General features: G+C 49.5%; 1 protein-coding gene across 2 annotated transcripts in view; it reads right to left on the reverse strand.

The window, feature by feature from the left end:
* Window positions 1-25,799, reverse strand: part of Lmo1 (LIM domain only 1) — a 36,605-nt gene extending 10,806 nt beyond the window's left edge. The window contains exons 1-2 of one of the 2 annotated variants that reach the window (XM_051192643.1): window positions 25,615-25,798; window positions 21,082-21,341 (exon numbers count right to left, since the gene is read on the reverse strand). In XM_051192643.1, coding sequence (XP_051048600.1) covers window positions 21,082-21,106 — 25 coding nt within the window. In that variant the 5' untranslated portion in view covers window positions 21,107-21,341; window positions 25,615-25,798. Of the gene's footprint in view, window positions 1-21,081; window positions 21,342-25,614 lie in introns of both variants that reach the window. The other variant, XM_051192644.1, reaches the window with a different exon arrangement.
* Between the last annotated feature and the right edge of the window lie 1,073 nt (window positions 25,800-26,872).

Here is a 26,872-nt window from a genome sequence, read left to right on the forward strand (position 1 = left end):
GACAAGTGTTACTAGTTCAGTACACTGGAAAGTTTAGTCACAGCCCCACCTTAGGGTCCCACATCAGGGACAGGCACTCCCTTTGCAGAGCAGAAAATGGATAGGAACTTGCCACTGTGGTCAGAGTCACATAGGCTTTGGCCAAATAACAATGTCATCCAGAGGCCAGTCCACTAGTCAGTGAGACCATGTTAAGGAGGAAGTCAGCCCTGTTTGTTTGTGGGGCTGTATGATGAGGTGCTAAGGAGACTCACGCAGGAGACTTCATGAAGATTAGATGACACTGGAAAGTATGAAGATGCACTCAGCCACAGGACACATGAGTAGAGCACACAAATACTCCTCCACAGGCATGGTATCACACTGGCCAAGGGCCACACAAGAAGGGGCTCTGCCTGTTTCATTCTCCCATCAGTTCTATCAATGCCCAGCCTGGAACTGACACGTACACACACCAGGTGCTCAATAACGCACACAAAAACACATTCATGTGTGCAAGTGTTCATATGCATGGTCGGGTCCACACATGTATTGGTGTGCTGATGTAAACACACTGTGGCACAGGTGCACACAGATATGGGATGTCACAGTCATCACTCTTTATACAGACTCTGATTTGAACAAAACCTGACACCATAGAGACAAAAGGAAGCAGAGGCCACCTGAATCCCTGTAGAGCATGAGAGCCTCCAGCACTCAGCCCTATCATCCCCTCCCACCTCCACTGCCGGCAGTAGGACTCAGAGGCCTCATAGATCGGGGCTCTAGCCATCTACCTGGGCCCATTCCACCCCAGCAGAGCCCGCCTGTGCCCCTCCTGGGCATCAAACCTCTTCCATAAGGAAATTTGAAAGTGTAATCTAATTCTGCCGCATCTCTCTGAATCTCGTTTTTCTCAGAAGTAACTCCATTCTGCACAGGCCCGTGCAGCCTGTGAGAAGGCTTCCATTTCACACGGGTTTTATCTCCACAATTTCTCGTCTCACTGCACTCCTATCCCAGGCTCTGCCACGTGGCAGGTGAGGCCTGAACTAATAGCATTTCCTACTCATTTGAATCAAAAGCCAAGGAGAACGAACAACTGTTGGAACCCATGGCCATGGTCACCTCTCATCACTGACCTCTGCGAGTCCATTTGAAGCATGGTGTTTACTAGGTCAGGTAACTCCCAGTTTTGCCTCCATTTACTCGTTTGCTAAAAGAGGGTAGACTATGTTAAATGATTATTTGGGAGATTAATTAGGTCATAGCCATGAAGTGCTTATAACAAAGTTCGACACAATAGCTTGAGACAATCAGCTAAGAGAATGCACATCTATGCTATGATCCAGCAATTTTTTTCCTAGGTCCTGGCGAAGAGGCAGAGCTGTAGGGGTGAGAACTTCGGGTTCCAATCCAAGGTGACAGGAGTGGAGGGGGATGCTTAATGCACAGCTGGGGGCTTGCATGTGGATGATGGGTAGGAGCCCTGGAGAGTTCTGGAGGGTTCAGGGCAAGACGCTGAAATGTAATTCTACAACACGTGCTTTCTTTAAATTGCCAAGTGTCTCCTGACAGTGTACAATAGAAAGGACTGCTTGGTAGCATCCCTATCACCTGCCTCCAGTGTTACTCCACACAGATGGATGGTAACTCTTCAGAACATCACCCCTTCCTGCATACTGTAGGTTCACTCACTGTGAGCCAGTGTTCAGAAATCTCATGCCATCTGCTCCATGGCAAACCTGGGAGTGATCAAAGATGCCACAGAGACTGGTCACTGTCAGGATGCATGCATGCCCAGCCTGCTCTAGCCTGGGAACATGGGTGGCATCACACTATCTTCTTCCTAAACAACGTGGAAAAGTGAACTTTTCTTGGACCATATGAACCCTAAGGGAGAGGCTCTGGAGCACATTCCAAGGATGGCTATCAGGATGGGCTGCTTGCAGGCTGAGCGCTGACTTGGGTTCAGCAGGGTAGAGAACATTTCCAGTAGAGTAGTAAGAAGCAAGAGGCCCTTCTGCAGTGGGCTCTGGAGAAGGACAACTGTCCTTAGCACCTTGCATCTAAACCCTGAAGCCTCCATGATCTTAGTGTGTCTAGAGATGGAAACGCCAAGGCCAGGGTTTGGGGAGAAAGCTGGACCCTGCACAGCCTGGAGTGTGAAACAACAGCCTTGCAGTCTCCATCCATCTGGGGCACCTTTGACACAACATCAGATTGGTGGATTGTAAGCAACAGGTTCATTCTCCCAGGCTAGAGCCTGGGAGGGTCAAGACTAGGGACCGACTTGCCCAATCACTGTCTGATGAGGGCCTGCTTCCTGGCTCATGGACATCTGTCTTCTCATTGTACTACAGACAGCAGAGGGGTGAGGGAACTCTCTAGGGTCCACACATAACAAAACTAATCCCATTCATGAGGTTCTGCCCTCAAGGGCCCCATCTTCTAACAGCTTGGGATTAAGCTCAGAGAGTCAGATAAGACACACATATTTCAGGAACCAGCTGAGAACTTGTAGAAGGGCCAGGAGGAGGAAACACCCAAGACTCTGGGGCAGCTCATAGGCTGACTTCCCACAGTCTTCCTAAGTCTTCTGTAGGCCCTTAACCAGGACCTGGACATACAGGAAGCTGTGCATGCTCGCTAGAGTTCCCTAACTGGAATGAGGCTTAAGTTAATGGTGCAGATATCCAATGTGGCTTCTCCCTCACTGGGTCAGGAATGGGTGAATGGGTATCTGTTTTTTGTTTGTTTGGGGGAGGGGGTTGTTTGTTTTTTTGTTTTGTTTTTTGTTTGTTTCCCTGAAATTTCAGACATAGCTTAAAAGCTAGAGTTCTAAGCTAGGAGCTCTGATTGCCAACCCAAGCCTGACCTCTGTGCCCTGCTCAACCTCCCTTTCACAGTACCTGAACCATCATCCCCATACCATCCCTCTGTTCCTAGAGGAACTCAAGGACACCACACACACACACACACACACACACACACATCACACATATACACACCATACACACACACACATCACACATCACACATATACACACCATACACACACACATCACATATACACACCTTACACACACACATCACACATATACACACCTTACACACACACACATCACACATATACACACCATACACACACATCACACATATACACACCATACACACACACACAACATATACACACTGTACACACACACATCACACATCACACATATACACACTATACACACACATCACACATCACACATATACACACCATACACACACACATCACACATATACACACCACACACACATCACACATATACACACCACACACACATCACACATATACACACCATACACATACACACACATCACACATATACACACCATACACACACACACATCACACATCACACATATACACACCATACACACACACACATCACACATATACACACCATACACACACACATCACACATATACACACCTTACACACACACACATCACACATATACACACCATACACACACACGTTGTACTCCCTATCCTAGCTGCTTCTTTCTACCTCCAGAGCCAATCTTTTTTTTTTTTTTTTTTTTTTGAGCCAGGGTTTCATGTGGCTCTCAGGTGGCCTGGAACTCACTATGTAGCCAAGGACGACCTTGAACTTCTGATCCTTCTGACGCTACCTCCTGAGTGACAGAATTACAGTCATGTACCACTCAGTTTATGATGCAGTGCTGGGCATCGAACCCAGGGCTTTATACATGCTCATCAAACACTCTACCCTATGGTACCTCCTCACCACCCCCACTCCCATCTTTCACCATATTTTGGGCATAGATCCCACAAGCCTAGTGCACTACAACCCATTCTTCACTCAGCAGAAGAAACCTTTCTAAATAAACCAGGATGGTCACTGCCTAGCTTGAAACCTTTCCATAGCTTCTGTACACCGAGCATGGCACACCTGCTCTGCGTGAGGCCTGGAACAGCTTCACATGGTCTGGCCCCCACATCTCCATCTCCGTCCCATGCTCAGCACCAGCACACTGCAGCCCTCCAGTGCTTCTTGCCTGTCCATCCTGGAGCTTCAATATCAACAGAGAGAACGTGTCCACCCCACTTCCCTATTTAACCCAGCCATCCCTGCCTGCCATTTCCTTTTGAGTTTTCAAAAGCAACTGGCCATTGCTTTTGTTTTCCTTTGGAGAATTTACTGGGAAAATAATGGGCTTCTCTCCCAAGCACTGAAGCCCCTAGGAAGGTGCAATTCTTGGGGCCCTATCTTATCTACCACTATTATCCCAGCACCAAAACTGACAGCAGTCCTAGGCATTGCTTCAATAAATGAAGAGACTTAATGGCAGCTATCCAGATATTACTGGCAAGCATCTCTGTCTAGAGTGGGTAGATTTATGCAGGCAGGTCCCCAGAGAGGGGGGTCATGAAGGCATACTGCTGCCTCCCTGTCACAGAGCCTAAGACACTTGTGGTTCTGTGTCCCTAAGAAAAAAGAAGAGACTTAGTCCTGTCTGCCACAAGCCACTTTTCCCCTTGTATATATGCTTGCACACTAGTGTTTTAAATGGGTGCCAGGGATCAAACTTGGGTCCTCGTGCTCTAACAGCAGGCACTTTACTGACTGAGCTCTCTAGAAGTAAATTTTTGAGAGGTGAATCCCAGGGTTCTACTCCATGATCTCTTTACACACAAAATCTCTGACCCCCTCGGGGAGTGGTAGGCGGCACCGCAGGGTTCAGAGGTCAGTGGGAGGCCAACAGTTCAGTCCTATCCTCTTCAGCTCTGTGCTGGACTCCTTGGCTCCTCACACGGCTCTGGCCTCCCTTGCTCTTATCTGAAGGTCTTCTGGGTGTATTGATATGACTACTTTCTCCTTATAGCCTAGGCTGAGGCTTTAGCAGCCAATGGGAAGAAATGCCCCACCCTCTGGGGGAAGGGGAATTCCCTGTAGGGAACATCAGGCCCAAGCCTTTTTCATCTAGAGTCTTCCAATCCCATCCCAGGATGCAGAACACCTGTGGGGGACCAGGGTGGATGTGTGTGGAAGCTATGTTCCCCAGATGGTGACTCAGCTACACTCTGGGCACCTGCAAATCCAGCATCACCCATCTAATGAAATATGGGGCTCCCAAGAGGCCCACAATCTTCACTGAGGAGGAGGAGGACCCAGACTCTCAGACGAGTCTCAATTTCACAGCATCAGAGACGTGAGCACCAACGCGCTGAACCAGAAAACGAGAGTCTGGCAGGAGCTGCAGACATACCGTGAGCATCGAGGGAGCAGAGATTAGGGCCCTTCAAAAATCAATTTTGAATTCAAAGTTTTAAATATGTTCTCCAGGCACAAAGAGGGGAACCCTCCAGCCCGGCTCAGTCTACCCCAGCTGCTGGGCTTTGCTTCTTTCTGAAGTAACAGAGCACAGCACCTGCTAGTACTATGAGAGGGACAGTGGAGGGGGAACTGCACCTTGTCACCAGGACAAAAAGAACAGGGGATTTCTGGGACTAGCTGAAAGAGCATAGGACTGGGGTTTCCTGCTGACACCTTTTCTCTGTAGAGCTGGGAGGGGCCCAACCTTCTGGGAAGCATTTTGGTTGGGGGACTTAGAGGTGGGATTGCTATGGATTCTAGACCAGCCATGGGCTCCTAGGGAGAAGATCCTTGTTCAAAACAAACTTTCCTTCCAGCAAAAGAGGAAGAGCTGGATACAGCCCCAGCACTGGGGAAGCAGGGGGGCCTGGAGCACAGCCCCAGGGAAGTGAGAGGGCCCTATGTGGCAGTCAGCAGAGCTACCAGCTGTGCAACATGGTATCTGTGGCTGGGAGCTGCCTGTTGGTCAAGCTGTCTGTCATCTCTCAGGCCATTCCTGGGGGACTGTGAAGTCACAGCAATATGTGTGGCCACAGCAATATGGCATTGGCCTCACCAGGAACTTAGCAGAACAGACTACTCCAGTCAAACTCTGGAGAAGGCATCAGAGCTTGCAAGAGGAAGGTCTTGGAGGCTCAAATCATTAGTATGTACTCCAGGTATCCCAGCTTGGTCCTGTGCTCCCACCTGGGCCCCTCTTAGCCTACAGTCAACCCACAGCTGATGTCTTCTCAGGCTCTGGGTAGGGAAGCCACCCTCTAACAAGCTTTTGATCCCAGTGTCCCTGCAAACACAGCCTCCTCCCCACTTCTCCAAAACCTCTGGCCTCTCTATACCATGGTGGTCCTACAACATAAACCCCAATGACCATGAACAACTCAGCAGGGGACAAATAGCCACTATAGGAGCAACAGGGTCTTGAGCCTGCTTCACAGGGAGCTCCCTATTTAAAAAGAAACACTGGGAACAGGGGCTAGGGTTCCCAGACCACATAGGGGAGAGGAGGCAGGGACCCCCTAGCTTGGGAATGGGCTGCTGGCTTTGCAAGGAAATTGCAGCGAAGGGCTGGGTAATGCTCCTTTTAGTTACAGCATAAACTGTGGCGATAAAGCGTACCTGGGGAATGTTTAGAGAAAGCACTAATGATTTCTTCCCCAGTGGTTAATAAATTCACTTCTAGATCAATTTGTTCACGATAGAGCCCAGCGAGCGGAACCCGCGCGGCGGGCACAGCCGAGTGTGTCTTTTTCAGTATAAATGATTTATTACGATGATTAGCGGCACATAAACAATTTAAAATACAACGCTAATTAGTTTGGGGAAGAAAGGAGGGGAAAAGCCACCCTGTCTCTCTCCCCATTATGTTCTACTTCTCTAAGTATGTACTTTTTAATTAAATCCAAATGTCACAATAAATTTAAAGTGTTTTATTACTGCTCTGGCTAACTGAGGCAGTCAGGCAAGCCCCCTCACCTCAGGCATCACCAGGCAGAGTGCGTGTTGGGGGGAGGGGTTGAGGATCAGGGGTACCAGAGGAGGTTGCTCCAGGGACTCAAGCAAACACTGGAATCTCCAAGGTACCTCTGACCTTCCCAGTCAGTGTGAATAGAATCTCTTTCTTCTAGCTTGTTCTGAGCAGCCAGTCACTTCTTCATGATAATTCCACACCATCTTCTATCCCCTTCAACTGCCCAGAGTGCTTTACCTAATGCCTTCTGTGGGGGATACTTCTTCCTGTGTGTCCCTTCCAAGGTGACAATATGCTATGTGTGCTTCAGCTTCTGGGGTGCAGAAATACAGAACAGAGAGGTGCAGCAATTTCTCCACAGCCTCACAGCTAAAAATAAAGACTTTAGCAAAGACTTTGTTCCTTCTGTAGCATGTTCTGCCTTGGAGGCTATACCTGACTGTATCTGGGCTCTCACGTCCTGTGCTCAGGAGTAAGCAGAGAACTTGAGGCTGTTCAGGGAGATCCCTATCAGGATGCATTCAAGGCAGGGATCAGTCAGAGTCTAAGGATTATGATATGTCTGGGTTTGAGTTCTGGCTCTGCCACTGACTAGCAAGTAGATTGGTTATTTAGCCTTTCTGAGAGTGATGACCTTTGCATCAGCAAAACAAGAGCAGCCATACCCGACTCACAGGGTAAAAGAGTACACATAGTGAAAGCAAGAAGACCCTGTAATTCTTCACATGCAACACAAGTAGAACTTACTTTTCAACACCTTTGAGGAGAGCTGAAAGAGCACTGGCCCCATTTCACAGATCAGAACACCGAGGCTGGAAAAGTCACAGTGAATCCCAGAACCCAGCAAGGATCAGATGACCTCACGTCCTCAGACAGCCAGGGAACTTTGCCTACAAACACTCTTAAGCACTGTCCATTTAAGAAAAAATGTCTTAAGCTGAGGAGCTGGGTTAGTGGTTAAAGCATTGATCACTGGAACCCACATAAGAGCCAGACACAGTGGTGCTGGATCTGTAATCCCTGTCCTCCCACAAGAACATGGAGATAGAGGCAGGGAATCCCCAGAAGTTTACATTCCATCGAGCCTGGTGTGCACACAAGAGGCCCTGTCTCAAATGAGGTAAAGCCGAGGAAGTCAGGTAGTCCTCTGACTTCCACATATGTGCCATGGCATGCACACATCCCCTCACACGTGCACACATGCCAACAAAATAATTCTAAGTGCAAAGTTTCCATATAACCCAGCAATTCTACACCTAAGTATACATCCAAGAGGAATGAAAATGGTCTGAACAATGTGTGCAACAGCCAAAAAGGAAAAATAACCCAAATGTCTATCATTTATCATTTGACAAATGAATAAACATTTATATGCAGTAGAATATTATTGGATCATGAGAAGGAAGGATGAACTAACTGTATGATTTTATTTTCCCAGGACTCTGTTGAGAATACTAAATCTTAACCTCTAGACCACTAGGGATGGGCTCTCTGTTGAAGCTTCTATGTCCTTCAAAGACTATGTCCTATCTGCCAAGAGGGCATGCCTGTTGGGGAGGGTCCCTTTCAGAATCTTGAACCTGTTCTGTGTGGGGCTGTGTGACTATACACAGTGGTATGTGAAGAGTGGCTTGCTCTGTATGGATCATCAGAGGTTATAATGGCATGCACTCAATTACTAGATTATAGTGGAGACTGAGAAGAGACCTGGGACCTGTGAGCCTCACCTTGGGCAGGGTGGTGTGAAGTTCAGATACCAGATATAAGGCCAGAAGGGAAGGAGGCAAGGATGCCCTTGGAGGGCTAGCCTAAGAGAGTCAAAATGATAAAGCATTCTAGCCAGCAAGGTGCCAGTTACACATTGTGGCAGGAAATGGCCACCTGCCCCAGAGTCTGGGCTGAGGGTTGTATCAACAGCTCACCTCCACAAAGGCAGGCCAGCTTCCATGCTTCTCACCTGAGGAAATGGCCTCATAAGGGGACAGCATAGTTCTGGTCTGTGAGAAGGAAGTCTGGGCCTTCATATCAACAGCTATGTATCCATTTTCTAAGCACAAGGCTGGCTCATGTGTGTCTCCATGAACTCGCCATGGGGTGCCAAATCAGGAAACCACACCTTAGGAAAATTAATCTATACTTCTCAAGAATTCCCTTCTCAGGCCCCAGGGAGACTAGGACCGAGGAGATATAAAGCACGGTAAATAAGAATCTGAGAAACGATAGGCTAATGGATGTCTCTTACACCAGAAACAGATGACTGATACAGGTTCCCATCGCAAGGATACCTCTGGATGCTCTCTGTCTCTGACCAGGAAGTAAGAGAGAGAGCTGGGGTCTGGGACCCCAGACCTAGTCCCCCAGTCACACCTGCATTTGTCCCCATGCCCCAATAGGCGTGGTCAGTGCAACAGGTGCGGGTGGGTGGGATATCTCATTACAGAGATGTCTAGAGGAAGAGGTGGATGAAGGTATGGCAGGTGCTCCTGGCTTTCCAAAGCCACCAATAGTTCCTCAGGGAGCACAGTGACACTCAGATGACAAAGCACATGAAAATATGTCTCTCATCTGAGATCCATTCAGGGAACACTGAGCATGATCTTGGTTCTAATGTATATGGAAGGAAACAAAGGATCAGAGAAGTTAAGTGGTCTGTCCAGGATCACCCTGCAGTGAGCAATAGAACAATTCCCTGAGATCTCACAGACAGAGGGTGGCAAAGCAGAAATGGGATAAAAACTGTGGCTGCCACCTCCTAAGCCAGCAAGCCACCTCTGCAGTAGTCAGACCTGCATGGGGCTATTATTTCTTTTAAAGATTCTACAGATTGTCTGGGCACATGACCTTGGAGGTTCTTCTCCTTGTAGGAAGACATTAACTGCCTCCTCCATAACCAAACCAGACCCCTCTCTACTGCCTTCTCCACAGGCTCAGGCAACAAGCTAGGAAGGAAACTAAAGGAAGGTACAAAGGACATGTAAGTTGGAGGAGTGGAGAGTGATCATTTGCAAGGCTGAAATGAAAGGGGACCCCTTCTTCCTACTGTATGCCACATTCTCTGCTTTTAGTTTTATCCTTTACAACCCATTCTCCACAGAGTGGTCCAAATGATATGATAGTCTTGATTCTGCCTAAAGCCACCCAAGTACTCCCCTTAACCTCAGCATGAATCTTCATTGCTAACCAAGGCACAGCTCACAATAGCACAGTTCTGTCCATGATCACCGGTATGGTCATAGCAACAATGCTTTGGGCTCTAGTTACTGACCTCTATGGCCACCACCTCGGCCTCTCTCTGGGACAAATGATTCGCATTGCCCTTCCACTCTGAACCTCCTTCACCTGTACTCACTCCCCATCCAAATGAAGTCATTAAACCCCTGCTACTAGGACCTGGCTCTTGACCCCTGCATTTTGATAATAACTATACCAACAGTGGTGGTTTTAATTAAGAAAACAATTCTTAATAAGCTTCATTAGGTCAATTGGATTTCCTCATCAATTTTTCTGTTCAATAGTATGATGCCACACCCCCTAATTGTATTATTATTTTCAAGAGCAATTATTTGTAAATTTTTTAGTGACTTCTTAGCCTATGATTTGTTTTTAGCTCATATCAAATCTTATAAATTAGAGTGTTTGTCACTTCTTTTGTGACAATGATTTCTCACAGAAAATACTTCCAGAGCCAAGTTCTGTAGATCTAAATTTTGTCAGGAAGATTCAATTCTTCTGTCAATTTTTAGTCAATAACATATTTTACCAGGTGCAGGCTTAACTGTTGCCAGCTTTACTCTGTGTTAATTATTTCAACTGATTTTAATTTTTTTTTCCTGGATTCTTTTTTTACTTTGCATTTTCAATAATACTAATGAGATATTATTCTTGTGGGTAAGACAGCTTTGCCATGAACTTGATAAAGCTCGCCTGAGATCAAAGAGCAGCATGAAGGCATCCTTGGGGCAAACAGGCAGGTGAAAACACCACACTCTGCACTTGGGCGGGTGCCAGGTTGCAACCAGGTGCCCCAGGGAGCCCTGCCCCCTGCCCGATGCTCCCCAAGGTCCTGGCCCCTGCCAAGAAGAGGCCTCACAGATGGTAAATGGCTTCTGGGTAGGGAGGCGGGTGTGCAGCTGCCTGGAAGAGGCAGCCTCCCATCAACAAGCAAAGAGCCCAACTGTCCCGGTTGCCTCTGCAGCCAGCCACCCTGCCAATGTAAATGGGGACAGGACCTGCCCAAGGACATACTACTAGGCAATGGGCCAGGGTGGGGATGCTGGAGTTCTGGCCCTCAGCTCTGTGCTTCCTAGGTACCTACAGGAGCATTCTAGTCTGCAGGAGTCCTGTTCCCTCACAGGGAACTGTAAAGCCATCTCTGCCTAGGTTGCCTTACAGGCCTGTCCTCGTCTCACCTAGCAAAGCCACTAGGGATGGGGGTCCTAACAGCTAACAGCTACAGGTAGGCTATAGGACCACCTTCATTCCCTCTAAGGTGCTGAGGGAGAGAGGGCAGGCTCTGGTTAACTGAGGCATATCAGACAGCTGCTCTGTAGGCCCCTAACTGGTCTTAACACATTCGCCATCTCTTAAAAAACAAAACAATGAAACAAAACAAAATCTCCAAAGTCCAGAAACCTCCAGATCTAGACAGAAGGCCTATGTGTACATGAGTAGGTAGGGGTTGTGTGTGTGTGTGTGTGTGTGTGTGTGTGTGTGTGTGTGTGTGTGACAGCCTCCATTCATAACACTAGAGCCAGTCATTTCCCCAATTTCCCCATGCTCCTGACAGGCAGGGGCCTCATCCCAGCTCTGCCTCTCATCCACTTTCTAGGATATTCCAGATGAGTGTGCTTCCTACTCTGGGGGTGAACCTATTCCTCTACAAATGCAAGCCTGGGCTATATGAGACTCTGGCTTTGGTTGGTTGGTTGGTTGGTTGGTTGGTTGGTTGGTTGGTTGGATTTGTTTTAAGACTTTGTGGCTTCCAGATAGAAGGTGAACTTCTTAGGACTGGGAACAGTACAGGTAACCCATTGGACACCTGGGCCCTAAGATGCAGTTGTAGAAGCTGACTGTGACTTCTTCCTTAGTGTCTACTGATGGCTTTCAGAAAGCAAGCTACCACAGTGCAGAGGCTGCCATGTGCTGCTGAGGCCCACAGGAATTGAATAGATACAACTGCCAGCCAGGGAGGCCTTCAGTCCAGTCCATCTGGGAACAGAATCTTTAAAGGCAAGTAAGAGACCGGTGAAGTGGCCACTTCCCCAGGTGGGTGGCTGACAGATAACATCCTTCATTCCCATCTCTCAGAGGCTCTGAGGATGCAGGCAAGCTGCTCCATCCTCCTATCCCACAGAAACGCAAAGACAGGCCTGGCTATCCAGTGTGAGGAAGCGGGACTTGAACCCAGTCTATCTGACTAAAACCTGTGTGAGATGCACTTGTTTTCCAAAATCAAACAGTGAACCAGAGAGTTCAAGCATTCTCTGACACACAGGCAGCCCTACCCATCTGACACTATAGATGGCACTTCACTTATATACCCAAGAAGGAAAGGGAGTTGAGTGGGAGCAGGGTGATGGCTGTAGGTCCTGGGAGTCCACACTAGTGCTGCCTGGCTCCTCCAGAAAACATGGGTCTCCCCGCTTTTTTCAATGGAGTCACAGAGAGCCAACCAGCAAGGTTGAATTATTAAAACTCCTTTCTGGGTACCATGTGGATTTCTCTCCACGGAGACTGAGAGCAGAGGGGTGGCTGCTCCCGCCGCACAATATTAAAATGTCAGGAGTTTAAGGCCTGCGTGGTTGAGTCATAAGTTATCAGCACCCAGTGAGGGCCGACAGAAAGCCTCCCTTAAATTATTAAGCAGAGAGCGTCAGACTGTAATATTTTGCTAAACCAAAGTACAGACACAGACAAAGATGTCATTTCAATATTTGAAACCAGCAAGTTTAATTTAAAATAAGAGCAAACCAATAAGCTCAGAACATCGTGGCGCATGGAAGGAAAATTATTCTGTGGGGTGGGGGGAGAGAAAGTGGAAGGACTTAAGAAATTTATAAAAGTAATCTCCAAGTAGAAATTAGAAATCAAGGCCTAGAAACAGAATAACACAAAAGAAATATTACTGTCCACTTTCTAAATCAATATAACACTGCTCCACGCTGGAATTACCATGGTAACTCAAGTAAAAAGAATCAAGCAATTCTTATTATTTCAAAATAAAATCACAGCCTGAAGCCTGGGTTTTATTACAACCACTGATAGATCGCTGGCTTGTATTTATCTGAAATATTGCTTTTCAATCAGCTGGTTTATGAATGTACACAGGCCTCTCACCAGCCCACTTACTGCCCTGTTTTGAGGCCAGGGGCCAACCGATGACTTTGATGTGTCCTGTATCTGCATACGTGCTCAAGTTAAGGCTAACCATGGAGTTTCACCCCCTTCCAGACTGTCCTGCGACTCTGCAGGACAGAGTGAGAGCAAGAAGAAGCAGAGGAGATGGGCTCATAATGCTCCTAACCCCATGCTTGCCCTTGGAGGAGTGGGCCCAGGGCTCCAGAGAGCATGCATACATAAGCACACATATGTGCGTGTGGGCACACATACACACACACAAGAGCACACAGAGCCCACCTAGAGAGCCTCTTCCCACTCCAAGTCATCCTCAAATAGGTTGTACCAGGAGTTCTCCTTGGCCCCAAGAGTGGCGCATGGGAAAGGGAGCCAGCCAGTCAGAGAATGAGCTAAGGGCTCCACCATCAGATCTCCTGATTTCACAGTCCAGCCCTGGCATTAGAAGGCTGTGGGGGAGCTGGGCATTGGTGGTGCACTCCTTTAATCTCAGCACTCAGGAGGCAGAGGCAGGCAAATCTCTGTGAGTTCGAGGCCAGTGTGGTCTACAGATCTAGTTTTAGGACAGGCTCCAAAACAATACAGAGGGACCATGTCTCAAAAAAAAAAAATGGCTGTGGAGTCCAATTCACCTGGTTCTTTGTACTATTTTCTCATTTATGAAATGAGGATAAGAAAAGAGGCTTCTTCCTAAGACTGTTATAGGCATTGAATGAGATCAGGGAGGATGCTGAAGATGGATAGAAGGTTGGTTCCAAAACTGCCTGATCTTCATACTCTTGGTAGTCATGCCCTTCATGATATAAGCTGCCACCTCCTATCTTCAAGAATAAAGTCTGTTCCCCAATCCTTTGAACCTGGATGACCTTGTGATTTCAATGGACTGTTTGTGCCATTAAGTGACAATATCCTCATGCCAAACAGTTTGGACTTGAGAAGTCTGGTATGTATCCATTCTCTCTAGATCCATTTCTGTCATGGTAACTAGCCAGATGATACGGTGAGAAGATGAGGTCTTGAGTCTCATTACCCTAGCATCTAACTGAGCAGCCATTATCCATCCTCCAAGTTTAAATACACACAGCTAGGAGCAGAAAATTTGCCAGCCAAGCCCAACTTAAATCTCCAACCCAAAGATTTATAAGCTAAATGAATGTTGTTTCAAAACACTGAATTTTAGTTGGTGATGTAGCCATCACTGATACATATGCATTGAACAATAGCTTGTGTCTAGGGATCAGTAAAACGAAAGCTGCTGTATGTTTATATACCTAAGGACCAAAAAAAAGCCATGAAAATCATACTGCAGTGCAGAATGTCAGTTCACACAGGCATGAGGCATCCTGGTGTATTGCATCTGTGGCCAGTAGATACCAGGAGCTGCTCATGTGGTAGAGACAAGAAAGCTGATACCCAGTCAGTTTTCTGAAGTCACACAGCTCTCAACTAGGACCACTTAAGTCTTCTGAACCATGCTAGGAGACTGCACTAAAATCATCAGGTCCCTTAGGAAAGCACAACTGATCCCTAGGAAAAGGACAGGAGGAAGGAGCTTGTGATGTGGCCCAGTAGGCCTTCACATTGGGCATCTGTCCCTGAAACCTGGTCCAGCCTGCTCACTCCTCTTACCACCTGCTTTTATTTGTCTCCCGCTATCAGTCCCAGTGGCCTCCCGCCTTATAGCATAAACACAAGCCAACCAATGAGAAGCAAGCTTATTACTAGGTGGATATTCTAAGGGGAAATGGTGTGTAGGGCAAGAGGAACAACAGGAGCAAAGGAATGGAGGCCAACACTGGGACTATGTGGAACACAAGCCAGCATGGATGTATTAGGTTTACATTGCTTAGTGTGCCAATTGGGCTGGCAATCAGCCTTTGGCAGAATGAATGTCAGAGTAGCAGAGGTCAGTTGTCTGGCTGTAATAAGCACCAGGAGACAGATGGTAGATGAGATGGAAGATGGTAGTGGCAGAAGAGAGAGGGATAGGTACAAAATCCCACCTAAGTACAACTTAACCATGTGCTAAGAAACACTAAGCCATCAGCACACAGGAGAAGGACCTGATGTGCTGTTCACCAGTTTCCCTGGTACAACTATTTGTACCACAACTGATTCCAAGCTGCTGATGTCACACCATTGAGCTCAGAGTTGGAAGCAATGCACAAAATCAGCTCTTGCAAGCATTCCAAGTCGCCTTCATGGTATGGTTGTATCATGAGTAGGGACCTGCAATGAGGTCTCATTTTAGGAAGAGCTAGTAAGCCTAGTATTGGGAGGACTCGTGTATGCCTCAGTGTATCTGATCTCCATGCAGTTCAGATATGCAGGAAAGCAGGATGAACTATATGTCATAACATATATGGGCCTTCTCAGTCCAAAAGCCCAAGAAGGTTGAGTACCTATTGGCACCTTCTGGGAAGCCTTACATTTGAGGACAGTCCCCTGGGATGTCAGCCATGACTAGGATACCCAGACAGACATGTTGTTCCTGTTCATCTGGTGATCTGAGCCCAGATTCACCATGCCTTGGGGCCAGGACATAGGGCACATCAGCTGTACATGGAAACCAGAAAGACACTAAAGCTCTGGGTTATATCTCTCCACATAACCATGGACTGCTCTCTTGCTTTCTCTGGCCCTTAATCTACACCCCATATTAATGGAAGGACTAGGAAAAGTGCTCATTAGGGCTTTTCCCATGATGCCACTTGCCTTGGGAATCCAGACACTAGTATGAAGTAAAGGTAGTTTGTCTCCCAGCTCCCAGCAATGACCAAAAGCCAGGAAGGACAGTGAGATGGGCCCAGTTTTCATTAGTGAACAGGCCACTGGACTGAGCCCAGGGCTTATTTCAGACTGTACTGAAACCTAGCAGGGGCAGTGATGCCCCTCATGGCCATAGAGTTTCCCATTGGCAGAGTATGTGCACTGCCAGTACCTCATTTAATTCTGCTCACAATCTAGGTAGGTGGAGCTGTTCTCATTGTAGAGGTGAGAGGGTACAAAGGCAGAACAGCCTGGACTCTGGGCAGAACATGGCACGCAGAAAACACATTGCACGGGCAGAGCTCAGCAAAATGGTAGAGTTTTCAGCAGGTCTAATAAGTTGGTACACTGAGGTGGATATCTATACCCCTTTCTTTACCAACTGTCCTAACTCTCAGTCTGTCTAATGCCTTGATCAGAAATTACTGGGAGGTTCTGTGCCTGGGGGGGGATTGGTTCAAGCAACAGTTTGGCCTCCCGAGAAGTCAAGAGGTCTGCCATGTGTCGGGCACAGTTGCCACAAATCTCTGAAACTGCATTTGCTTAGAACTCCTCCAACATGGCTCAAATCATTCATGGGCTCCACTTTCCCCAGATGCATCACCACAGCATTGTCTTCTGCTGAAAGATGGCCCAGCTCACGCACCCACAGCCATTCCCCAACACAGGTTGCCTGGAGCTGGCAGCCCAGATGAGGCTGAATCTCATGAGTCTTTCTCCCAGGGCCACAGAGGGTCCTGCCACCCATGTTCATCAGCAATCATCCTTCTGTCCTAAGGGTGAGAGACCAAGGTAAACAACTTCCAAGTCTGATCCATAAATGCTGAGAGGCTCTTTAAATTGAAGAAGGTGGGACCTGACTGTCACTGGGCCTGATTTCTATGGGACAAGGGGTAGGAGAGGAAATGAATTCTCAGAAGAGGTGAGAGGCAGACCCTAGCATATTGCCATGTGCTAAAAACATGTCTGTGGGGCACATTCACAGACAGGGAGCAAGGGAGACAGGCAGCTCCCGCAGCCACAGAGGCCAAGCAGGTGGCCACGCCAGTGCTGAGCCCCGGCCTGGCGCGCAAAGGGTGAAGCTTTTAGGCGAGCAGCGGCTAGTGATCTCAGCTTCCCTCGGTCTTAATGCTCCTGAAAGGCTCCCTGTAATTGGGCATCAGTAGTTAATGCAGTATTGACTGCATTACACGCTCCCGTGCCTCCCCTCGCTAATGCCAATTGCATCACCTTGTACAGTCACCAGCTTGCTTAGCCAATAGCCGTTAAAAGCAATCCAAATCATGAATCATATGGGAAACTTTTAGCAAGACACCGCCATCCAAGGAGACAATTTACAGTTGAGTTAATCTGGGTACATTAGTGAGACATGGATTCTGGACGACAGACCAATTTATGTTGTTTCCCTGTCCCCCCACCCCCCCACCCCCGGTCCTCTCTGTGGGCAAATGAATGGAGGAGCAGGAGCACTGAGTGGAACACCTGCCTCTTTCTTTGCCCAGCGTTCCAGGAGGGGTGGGGAAGCCCCATCTTTGCAGACTCTCTGCCTGACTGAGTTTGTACAGGAAGGGGCAGCGACTGTCCTGCTGCTCAGGATTTGTGGCGCCTCCCAGCAGAGAGAGCTGCTGTGGAGACTAGTTGTGGCAGGTGTGGATGAAGGTACCCCCCACCTCCTGCCAGGCACTAGGTGAGTGCCAGGTGGAGGCCCTGCCCTGCCATCCATGCCATGCTAAGCCTTTGCAAGCTCTCTGAAGGCTGTATGTAGTACCCACTGGGCTCTGCCTTTTCATTGATGGGCTAGGGTCTCTGTCATGGAACAGTACTGGGGCCTACTCCCCACCTCCAACTCCAGGGCCATGGAGGCCTCTACTTTCTGTGGCCTAGGGCATGATGGGACAGACCAGGAGGTCCTGCTGGCAGCAACCTCTCAGACAAACTGAGTCAGCTGGAGAGGCTGTGCTCCTAGCAGTCATTAACAATTGAAGACTCTGCTGTCTGGTCTTCCTCAGCCCAGCTCCACTCCTCCTTAAGCATTTTTTACTTATTAAAAATGCTCTGGGAATCATGTCTGGTGTTTAGTTCCACAATGTGCCTGCTGCTTCCTGTGGTCATCCAAGCCATCCTGCTGGGCTTTTACAGAGGCAGTTTAGACCCAGACCAGCCATGCTCCAGCATGCATCTGGGAACATGCAGGCACTCTCAGCTGGGTGCCCTCAGCATCCTCTCTTGCCCAGGCCCCCACAGTTCAAGCTCTTACTGTTCAGTGTGTCCCCACTTGGGGGCTTCTTCTCCATCAGTGAAGGTCAAATTTGATTTGTAGGGTTCAGGGCAGGAGTTTTCTTTGCTCCCCTGGGACTTCAGTCTCCCTCGCCCACACTCAAAGTCCATAGCCTGGTGATAGCCCAAACTGAAGATGCCAGGGAAAGGGCTGTTTTTCCAGGAGAGTTGGAGCTTGCCTCCCCTTTTGCTGACAGGGAGACCGGGCAGCATTTAGACAGCTCAGACCCTGAGTTCCAGTAAAGTGGAGATAGCTAGGCCAAGAGCAAGCGTCCAAATGAAAGCAATTAATCTTAAAACCCGAAGTTTAACCATTTGCAAAACAGATCTTTCTGTCTCTGTGGTGACCCTTCACTGCTCGACCTAATGGATTACTTTATTAATAATGCACTGTGCTTAAAAGCAAAAAAAATTTTTTTTCTGACGATTCAATACTTCAGAAAGTCTCTTAAACCCGTTGCTAGGGCAAAACGATTGATATTTTATTATCTTTCAGAAGTGCAACATGAAAGCCCTGCAGCCCAGCAGAGAGAGGGCTTTGGTCCTCTGCAGCTGGCAGACCTGACTTCAACCAGAGGAGCCCAGCTTCTCTCAACAAGATGCTGGCAGGTACAAAAATGGTGTTGGGGAGACTAATAGGAGTCCTGAAATCCTGCTGCTGCCAGACATTGGGTGTTGTGTTAGGCACTGAGGAACATATCCCAAAGGCCTAGGGCACCACATCTGCGACGCAGTTCAGGTGGCCACATTCTGGGAGGGCAGAAGTGTATATGAAGTTAGACAGTAGGTATACAGAGAGGCAAGTGCGTGTATATACAGCTTTTCCCCATTCCCCAATGAAGATGTCACCCAGGACCCCAGCCACCTCATTTCCTTATGTTGTCAAGGGTCTAATAGACCAGCAGTGCCAATGATGAAGGGTACCACATTGCTTGGCTGTACAGGTAGGGGGAAAAGGGACATTTTGAGCTCCCCTCTATAGATCTGGGGTGGGGGTAAAAGGAATCACATGACCAGAATATCCAATTACACAGCAGTCTGAAGGTTTGCAGACTTCCAATGCCTTTAGAATTATCCCCAGAACCCAAGCCCTTCTAGGGCACAGATCTTGGGTAGAGGTAGAAATGCCATTTTGCTAACATACACCTAATCTTCCTGGATGGAGAACTCCTACTACAAAACTCAGGTCTTTTGCATTCTTGGCTTAGGCCTAGGGAGCCAAGAATGTGGAATAACTTTGGTCAAAGATGCATCTTGATTTCTCATAGTGACAAGTCCCTGTAGACACCAAAGAAGGGCCCTCTGCACCCTTGTAAAAAAAGAAAGCTGTGGAGCTGGGCATGACTGACCTGAAGTAACACAGAATAAGGAAATACTGTTGAAAGTAGCCAAATCAATGGCTCTTTTCTCCCTGTCTGGCCGGATCTCAGGCCTCTCCTCCTTTGCATGCTATAGTAAACAGATCCAGCCCAGTGCTGTTGGCTTTCTGGAGCTCTATGGAAGGGTCTGTGGATAGAGGAGAATCTGCTGAAGATGATGTTATCCTCCAGCCAGTCCAGAACCATCTAGATTCCTCCTTTAATCTCTTCCTTCACTCATGCCAAGAGCCAGTCTTCGGGGACTTAACGGTCCCATGTCTTCCCTGCATACATCCACCCAGGCCAGAGATTTTAAAGGTCCTCTCCTGCTGGTGTCTCAGAAGGTATAGTTACTCTGGGATAGCTAAATGAAACTGCAGCCAAGTGAACATCCAGTATGACCTTGAGCAAGTCACTTAACTTTCCGGTTTCAGCAGTAGCCATGGTAACAGTGTCTCAGTGGACAGAAGGTACAGACCCAGTGGAGGATTCCTGGGGATGTCCCATTACTCCCAGCCTTTCCAGTCCTCACCCAAATGCCAGCAACAGTGAGCTTGACATCAATCTTGCCCTGCTCTACCTACAATACCTACAGAACACACACATGCCTTACCTACAGGGCCATTCCCTGGACCATGGTGTCTGTCTTAGGTCACAGGACACATACTGCATTTTACCTCCAAGGCAGCCAGGATTTCCCAACCTTTGAGGCCACTTACTGCAAGGCACCCCCAGCCAAAAAGACTTCGAGGCTCATGAGACCACCTGCCAGTGGCGGACTATAGCCATGTGAACCTCAGTTCTGAAGCCTTCATGAATGCACCCAGGCACTTGACCATCATAATACATCCAGGCCACCCTCAAACCACTCCCTCTGGCCCTTGGCGGGACAATTCTTCCTCTGGCTCAAACTCCCGCCTTCACATTCAAGGAGATATGGGGTAGTAGCCAGCACAGGAGGCGTCCCTCTCACCAAGTCATGCCCGTGGGCAGCTGGCCCCTGAAGGCCCAGCTGGCCTTCCCCTCTCTACCAGGCATCCTGGTTTTCGCGCGGTCCTCCGCGCTCCCGCTGGCCCCCAAGCTCTCTAGTCCGATTCTCCCCGAAGCTGATTTGCTGGGCACTCAGCGCCTCTCGAGTTACGCGGCGGGCGCGGGGGTGATGGCTGCGGTGAGCGAGGAGCAGCCGCAGACCAAACGCTCAGCGCCAAGCTCCAGGGCGCAGAGACCAGGGGGCAGCCAGAGCCTCCACGCTGCCCCTGGGCACAACGCCTCGCCCCTCCCGCAAGCCCGGGGACCGCGGGACCTGGGGGTGCTAGGCCAGCAGCTCTCCCACCCCACCCGGGTCTGTCTTCCCGCCCCGGGCCACCGACTGGTTCCACAGCCCGGAGTGGCCCCGTGTCTGTGTGCCTGGGTCCCGGTGCGTGGCATCCCGTGCGCCGAGGCGAGGGCGTTGGGGGCGTCGGGACCCCTGCCCGCCACCTACCGTCCTCCTTGTCCAGCACCATCATCTCGGGCGCTCCGTGTCCAGCCGCTGTTCGGCTCGGCCGGGAAAAGGGCGCCGACTCCGGGCGCGCTTCGGCTGGGAGGCCGGTCCTCCGGCAGCGAGCGGGCTCTAATTACCCGCTTGTCCGGCTCTTAACCTAGATTGCACTCAGCTAGAATTACATTCAGGAGTGAAGCACTTCGCAGATACAAAAGCAGTCTCACCTACTTTTGTGCCTCAGAATTGCAAGGAACTACGAACTGCAATTTAGAGAGAGAGGGAGAGAGAAGGGGGAAGAGAGGATCAGAGCCGTTTCTTTGATTCTCACCTTCTAAATGGCTCAATTTGCCCAGTATAATCTGTCTTAATGTAATTGCATTTGATAGCTCATAACCCTGGCTCTGGCACGACACAGCTTTCAGCCTCATAAAGTGTTTTCCCCTCGGATTTAATCTGAATCTCAATCTGAAATTATATTCAAAGAGATGGGGGAATCTCGGCGGCCGACTCCCGCTGCCTTTCTCCCTCAATGTATGAGGTTTGCACTCCTGCTACTGAATAAATGCACACATTTCCCGAGGCCCCCCTCCCTGCCGGGTTAATGGGGAGTGGAGACGCGCCGTTGCCCGGCTCTGCAGCGCCACCTGGAGGCCTCTGCGCTCCAGCTCGGCGAACGACTGCGCTTGGGTCCCAAGGTTTCTTCTTAGTCTCCCATGCCAGTCTGGTGGACCCTTGCCTGCCCCAGCCCCTTCAACCTTGGTTTCTGCTTCCTCACAGGAGGGCTATTTCTCTGATCACGACTCCTCTCTATCAGCTCTGCCTGGGGTTTCTAGTTGACGCTATAGTTATTTAGCAAAGTTAACTACTCTGCAGGGCACAAAACCTCCTACTGTGAGTTCTACAGTGACTGTCCCTGATCACAGCAGTGTCTGCTACCCTCATCCTCACCACCCATCAGCATCCTGATTCTGTGCAGAGGGCAAGTCCTGTTTTAGCTTCTCTCTGAGCAAGCATAAATTCCTGAAGGCATTTTTCCTTCTGCAAATATTTACTGGGCACTTACTATGTGCCACACACTATTCTAAGGCTCTGGGGATACAGCAGAGAAGAAAATGAAGATTCTGTTGTGGAGCTGACAAATTCTTGCTCCATAATTCACACAGCAGGAAGAAAGACACGTCCAGTGATACTCCTCTTAGACCCTGCTACCCTGAAAAACCTAGCCCAGGCTGCCTACTCCAGAGAGGCCACCCACTTTTAAAACCCCAAGAGGTATTTTGGTTTTTGCCCATCCCCAGACTATAGAGCTCCAAAATGGAGTGGAAATGCTTTTTTCTTCAGTTAAAGAAGGGCTCCAGATAGAATTGTTTGGAGCTTGGTCCTGGCAGTTTGCAGAGAACTCTGACAAGGTGTAGGAAGCTGAGTGGGAGGAGGGGGTATCAGATTTGCTGCCAATTAATAAATGACAGAGCTGGCAAGTCACTTCTCTTGCTGCCTCAGTTTCCCTATTTATAAACAAGCCACCTCTGCTCTGTCTTTAAAAGTGCCATGAAAAGGTAAAATAGTACTCCAGACAATGTGGGGTGGGGCACTACCTCGTTAAAGGAGATCTGGAGGCTGTCTTGCTCCTTCCATCCTGGGAGGCCCCCACACTTTACAAGAGTATGGGGGGGGGTGTAGCCCATCCTCACTCCAAGGCAGGGAAGTCAGGCTTTGAGGAAACTGAAGTGCAGCTGTTTCTAATGAGATGCCTCATCTGCAGCTCAGAGGGTTTCACTTTCCCCTTCATCTTGAATACTTAATCCTAATAGTCCTTGAGTATATTTGATGTTAAATATATCATTTTGCTCAGACTCGCTGTCCCTCAGGACTGCAGGCTTGATCTCTCCCCTGCCACTGCAGCTACAGCTGTGCCCTCGAGGTGTGTGTGGGGGGCTTCATTGTTGCTGTCGCCACCCATTTGGTGCAGCCCCCTCCCTGCTCTGAACCAAGGCCAATCAATGTAGCAAGTGCAGGGCCCAGCAAGAGCAGCATCTTGAAGAGGAAACCCCTGAGCTAGCTGGAGATATCCCTTCTGTAGCCTTCCCCCTGATCTCCAGGGCTCACTTCTTGCTCTGAGGGTCTGACCCTGACCCACAAATCAGGACTCAACTAGCTGGAACCACATTCCCACTCTCTTGTCTGAGCCTCAAATCACCCCAGCTTCCAAGGTACCCAACAGGCAGCCACATGGCTGACATCCCTTTGAGGAATCAGGACCCCTGCTTCCCAAGCCTGAGGCACAAGGCAGTGAGCTAGAGAAGCAGGTCAGGCATATTGGCAGGGGACTAGTGCTATATGTGAAGACTTCTTGTCCCCACAGGTGGCTTCCTTTACACCCTAGCTAGGAGCATAGCATCCCAATTCGTTCTAAAGGAAGAACCCCAGTGGCAGTGCTGCCCAGCAAGTCTTAGGGGATTTAGCGAATGTTGATGCTCACACCAAGGAAGGAGCCAGATGGGACTTCACTTGTGGGGTGACCTTAAGCTCATAGGGGGGTCTCAGTCTCCTGCCCTCCCCATCTCAGGCAGCTTTCAGGTCCAGGGGCATGCCAACAGTGTCTGAATGGAATCCTAAGATGCCCTGGGGCTGGAAGAGGCAGTTTTCATTCAGTACATTCCACAGGTGTCGAGACAGCACTCTGACTTCAACACACCGAGAGTGTTCCAAAATGCCCTTGAAATGCCTCTGGGGACACCAGCTGTTCAGTCCCCAAGGTTGCCTGGAAGAGAATGGTGGGGGTGGCTGATAGCTGCCTTACATATTTCTGAACAGGTCCCAGCACTTCATCCTTGTAGCTGGCAGAAACATCCAGAGAAAAGGGTTCCTACATTGGGGGTGGAGGACAGTTTCACTTGGTGCCTAAGGGCCTAGGCAGACTAGATAATCCAGAACTCTTCAGACACTGGCCAACATGCCTGAGCCTGAGGGCCCTGCTCTCAGCACAGTGAAGTTATCTCCAAGATGGGGTTACAGACTGACCTCACAACTGGTGACTGGAGAGGTATTCAGGGTGACAAGGACCCTTTCCCTGTGCATATGACAGTTACAGGACAGAGTAAACCATTATTTGCAGTGCCATCAGGATGCTTGCTAGCCAAGTTCGGATTCCTACCTTTTCCCCTCCATGCATAGAAGCAGCATATGCACAGGAATTCTCAACCAACTTATTGTGGACAAGTGCTGTCAGCAAACTCCCTTAGAGAGGCCTTCTCAGAAATTGCAGTCACAAACTGTTAGGCCATAGATGTGCCTGAGCCAAATCAGCACAGATCTCCCCCACCCCTCTATGAAAACCACCCCACCCATGTACAAGAGGCCCCAGACAGCTAGGGTTTTAGGAGGACCCAGGTCTACCCTACGACTGAAAGGGTTCCCTGTGCTACAAGATTCTATATGCTCAAATAGACTGCCCTGGACAAGCCAGGACAATCGGTCACCATAAGGGAGATGGTAGGATAAGACAAGTAACTAATAGAACCAAGAGGAGACAGACAGACCCCTTTCTGCTGATCAGCAGCTCCCAACCCCACATTTTTGAGCCTCCTATCCTACTGTGTCATACTCCAGGCATGGCTGTGTATCTGTCTGTCCTCAGCCCTGAGGAAGATACAGAGATGACTTCTTGAGAGAGCCATGACAGAGAAGGTGGTTAGTTAGATTCAAGGGTAGACTTAGATTTTGTGAGGCACAAAGTTCACAGCAGTTTTTTAGGGGTGCGGTTGTTTAAGAGAAGGAGTATGAATCCAAACCAGCTTGGGTTACACAGTGAGTTTTTGACCACTCTGGGCTGCAGATTAAGGCCCTGACAACTGCCCCCCCACCCCAACCCACACGGCCAAAAATGAGAAGAATATGAGATTGCTAATAAAAACTGATCGCCAGAGACCCTGAGGATGCCAAATTTCTCTTGGCTAGTTCACCCATCAATTGCAACCATCAGGACACTACTTAAGTAGTCTGGATGAACTGATGGCATGCAGGAGACTGCAGGCCCTGTAGCTCCAGACTGTAAGTGAGAGACAGGAGGGCCCAAGGCTAGTTAGAATGCACTTTCACCAGCCAAGTTGTCCGAGCATCCTCTAGGGGAATCTTCCACACCGAGGTGTGGAAAAATATTCAAATACTCAATGAGGCCCAGAAATTGGCTGGCGATGGGTACTACCGGGAAGCCTGCCCCTCATGGGTCTCTGTGAGCTCCGGATGGGGGCAGGAGCGAGAAAGTTCTCAGCCAGAGCATGCCCTGCTCACAGGCTCTAGGATGGGGGGGTGGGGGTTGCTTATCGCAGAACACAGAGTCTGGCACCTTCGACACACATTCATCACATTCATACACACACACACACACACGCACACGCACACGCGCACACACACACACACACACTCCAAACCAGCTCCAAACAGCAGTCGGGACCAGTGTCTGGGCCTCTGCCACTGGGGTCGAGGTAGCCTCGACAGAGCCCGCGCTGCTCCCAACTGTCCCCGGGTACCTACCGTCCTCCTGGTCCAACACCATAATCCCCAGGCGACTCCAACCGGGGGCGGGCGGAGGATGTACAGAGACTCGCGGCTCGGACTGTCGCCAACGGGGCGCCTGCGATGCCTTCTGCGGTCGCGCGTGGGCCCCGCGCCCCGCGGCCGCCGACGGGGGCGGACGGAGCGGCGCCCCGAGCGCAGCGCCGCGGGCAGGGCGCGCAGGAGGAGCGAGCGAGGGCGCGGCGCGTTGGGGGGCGGGCGCCGGGCGGGGCGGCAACGGTGTGGGCTGAGCTGCAGGGACCCGGCCGGAGCGGAGCGGGAGCCTGAATCCGAGCTAGGGCCGGAGCCCGGGCCGGAGCAGCCGCTGCAGCCGCGCTCGCGGGTTCCCTCTTGCAGTCTGCAGCACTGCCCTCAGTAGAGTGCAGCTTGCATTTCCCAGGGCCCCTCAGATTCCCCTGTTAATTAAATCAATTCATTATGCTCAGATCTGATTAGCGGCCCTTCCCCCCTTTGAATCAATTATTCAATACACAAACATAATTGCTTGGGCCAGAGGTGCCCGCCATTAGCTTATTTAACTCCAAGGACACTAATTACCCGCAGGGCACGGGAACTTTTCTCATTAATTCTGACAAAACACAAAAGCACAGCCAGAGTGTGTGCGTGTGAGGGACTCTGTGCATGTGTGTGTGACCGCATGCCTGAGTGTGGAATGAGTGGGGTGGGAGAGTTTACGACCAGTAGGGAAGGTGGCATTTGTGTCATCGCTGTGAGAGTATGCAGTTTTCAACCTATGAACATTCTCATGTGAGCGTGGGACTTGGGGTGTGTGTGTGTGTGTGTGTGTGTGTGTGTGTGTGTGTGTGTGTGTGTGTGTGTGACAGAGAGAGAGAGAGAGAAAGAGAGAGAGAGAGAGAGTTGATTTGGATCTGGGTGTGGCTCTAGGTCTGTGACTATGGACCAAGTTTGCAGACCCAGCACAGGAATGCAGAATGCTTCTGTGTATGACTTTGAGGATGTGACTTCCTGGCATTCTACCCCTTCCTTTTTCATTATAGCCCAGCGATTGCGGCTGCAAACCTGGAAAGTAGTTGAGGCCACGATGTCTACCAATTCCCCAGTCATCTGCCTGCTCCAGCACTGAGCTTTGTTACATGCACCCCAAGTTTCCACCCCACACCCACTCCTTTACCCTCTCACTACCTCCCCACATCCAATACTACCCTCGCTCTCCACTGTAATATGAAAACCCCCACTTACACATAGGCTTGACACC

The sequence above is a fragment of the Phodopus roborovskii genome, unplaced genomic scaffold, assembly GCF_943737965.1.
Source record: "Phodopus roborovskii unplaced genomic scaffold, PHOROB, whole genome shotgun sequence".
NCBI lineage: Eukaryota > Metazoa > Chordata > Mammalia > Rodentia > Cricetidae > Phodopus > Phodopus roborovskii.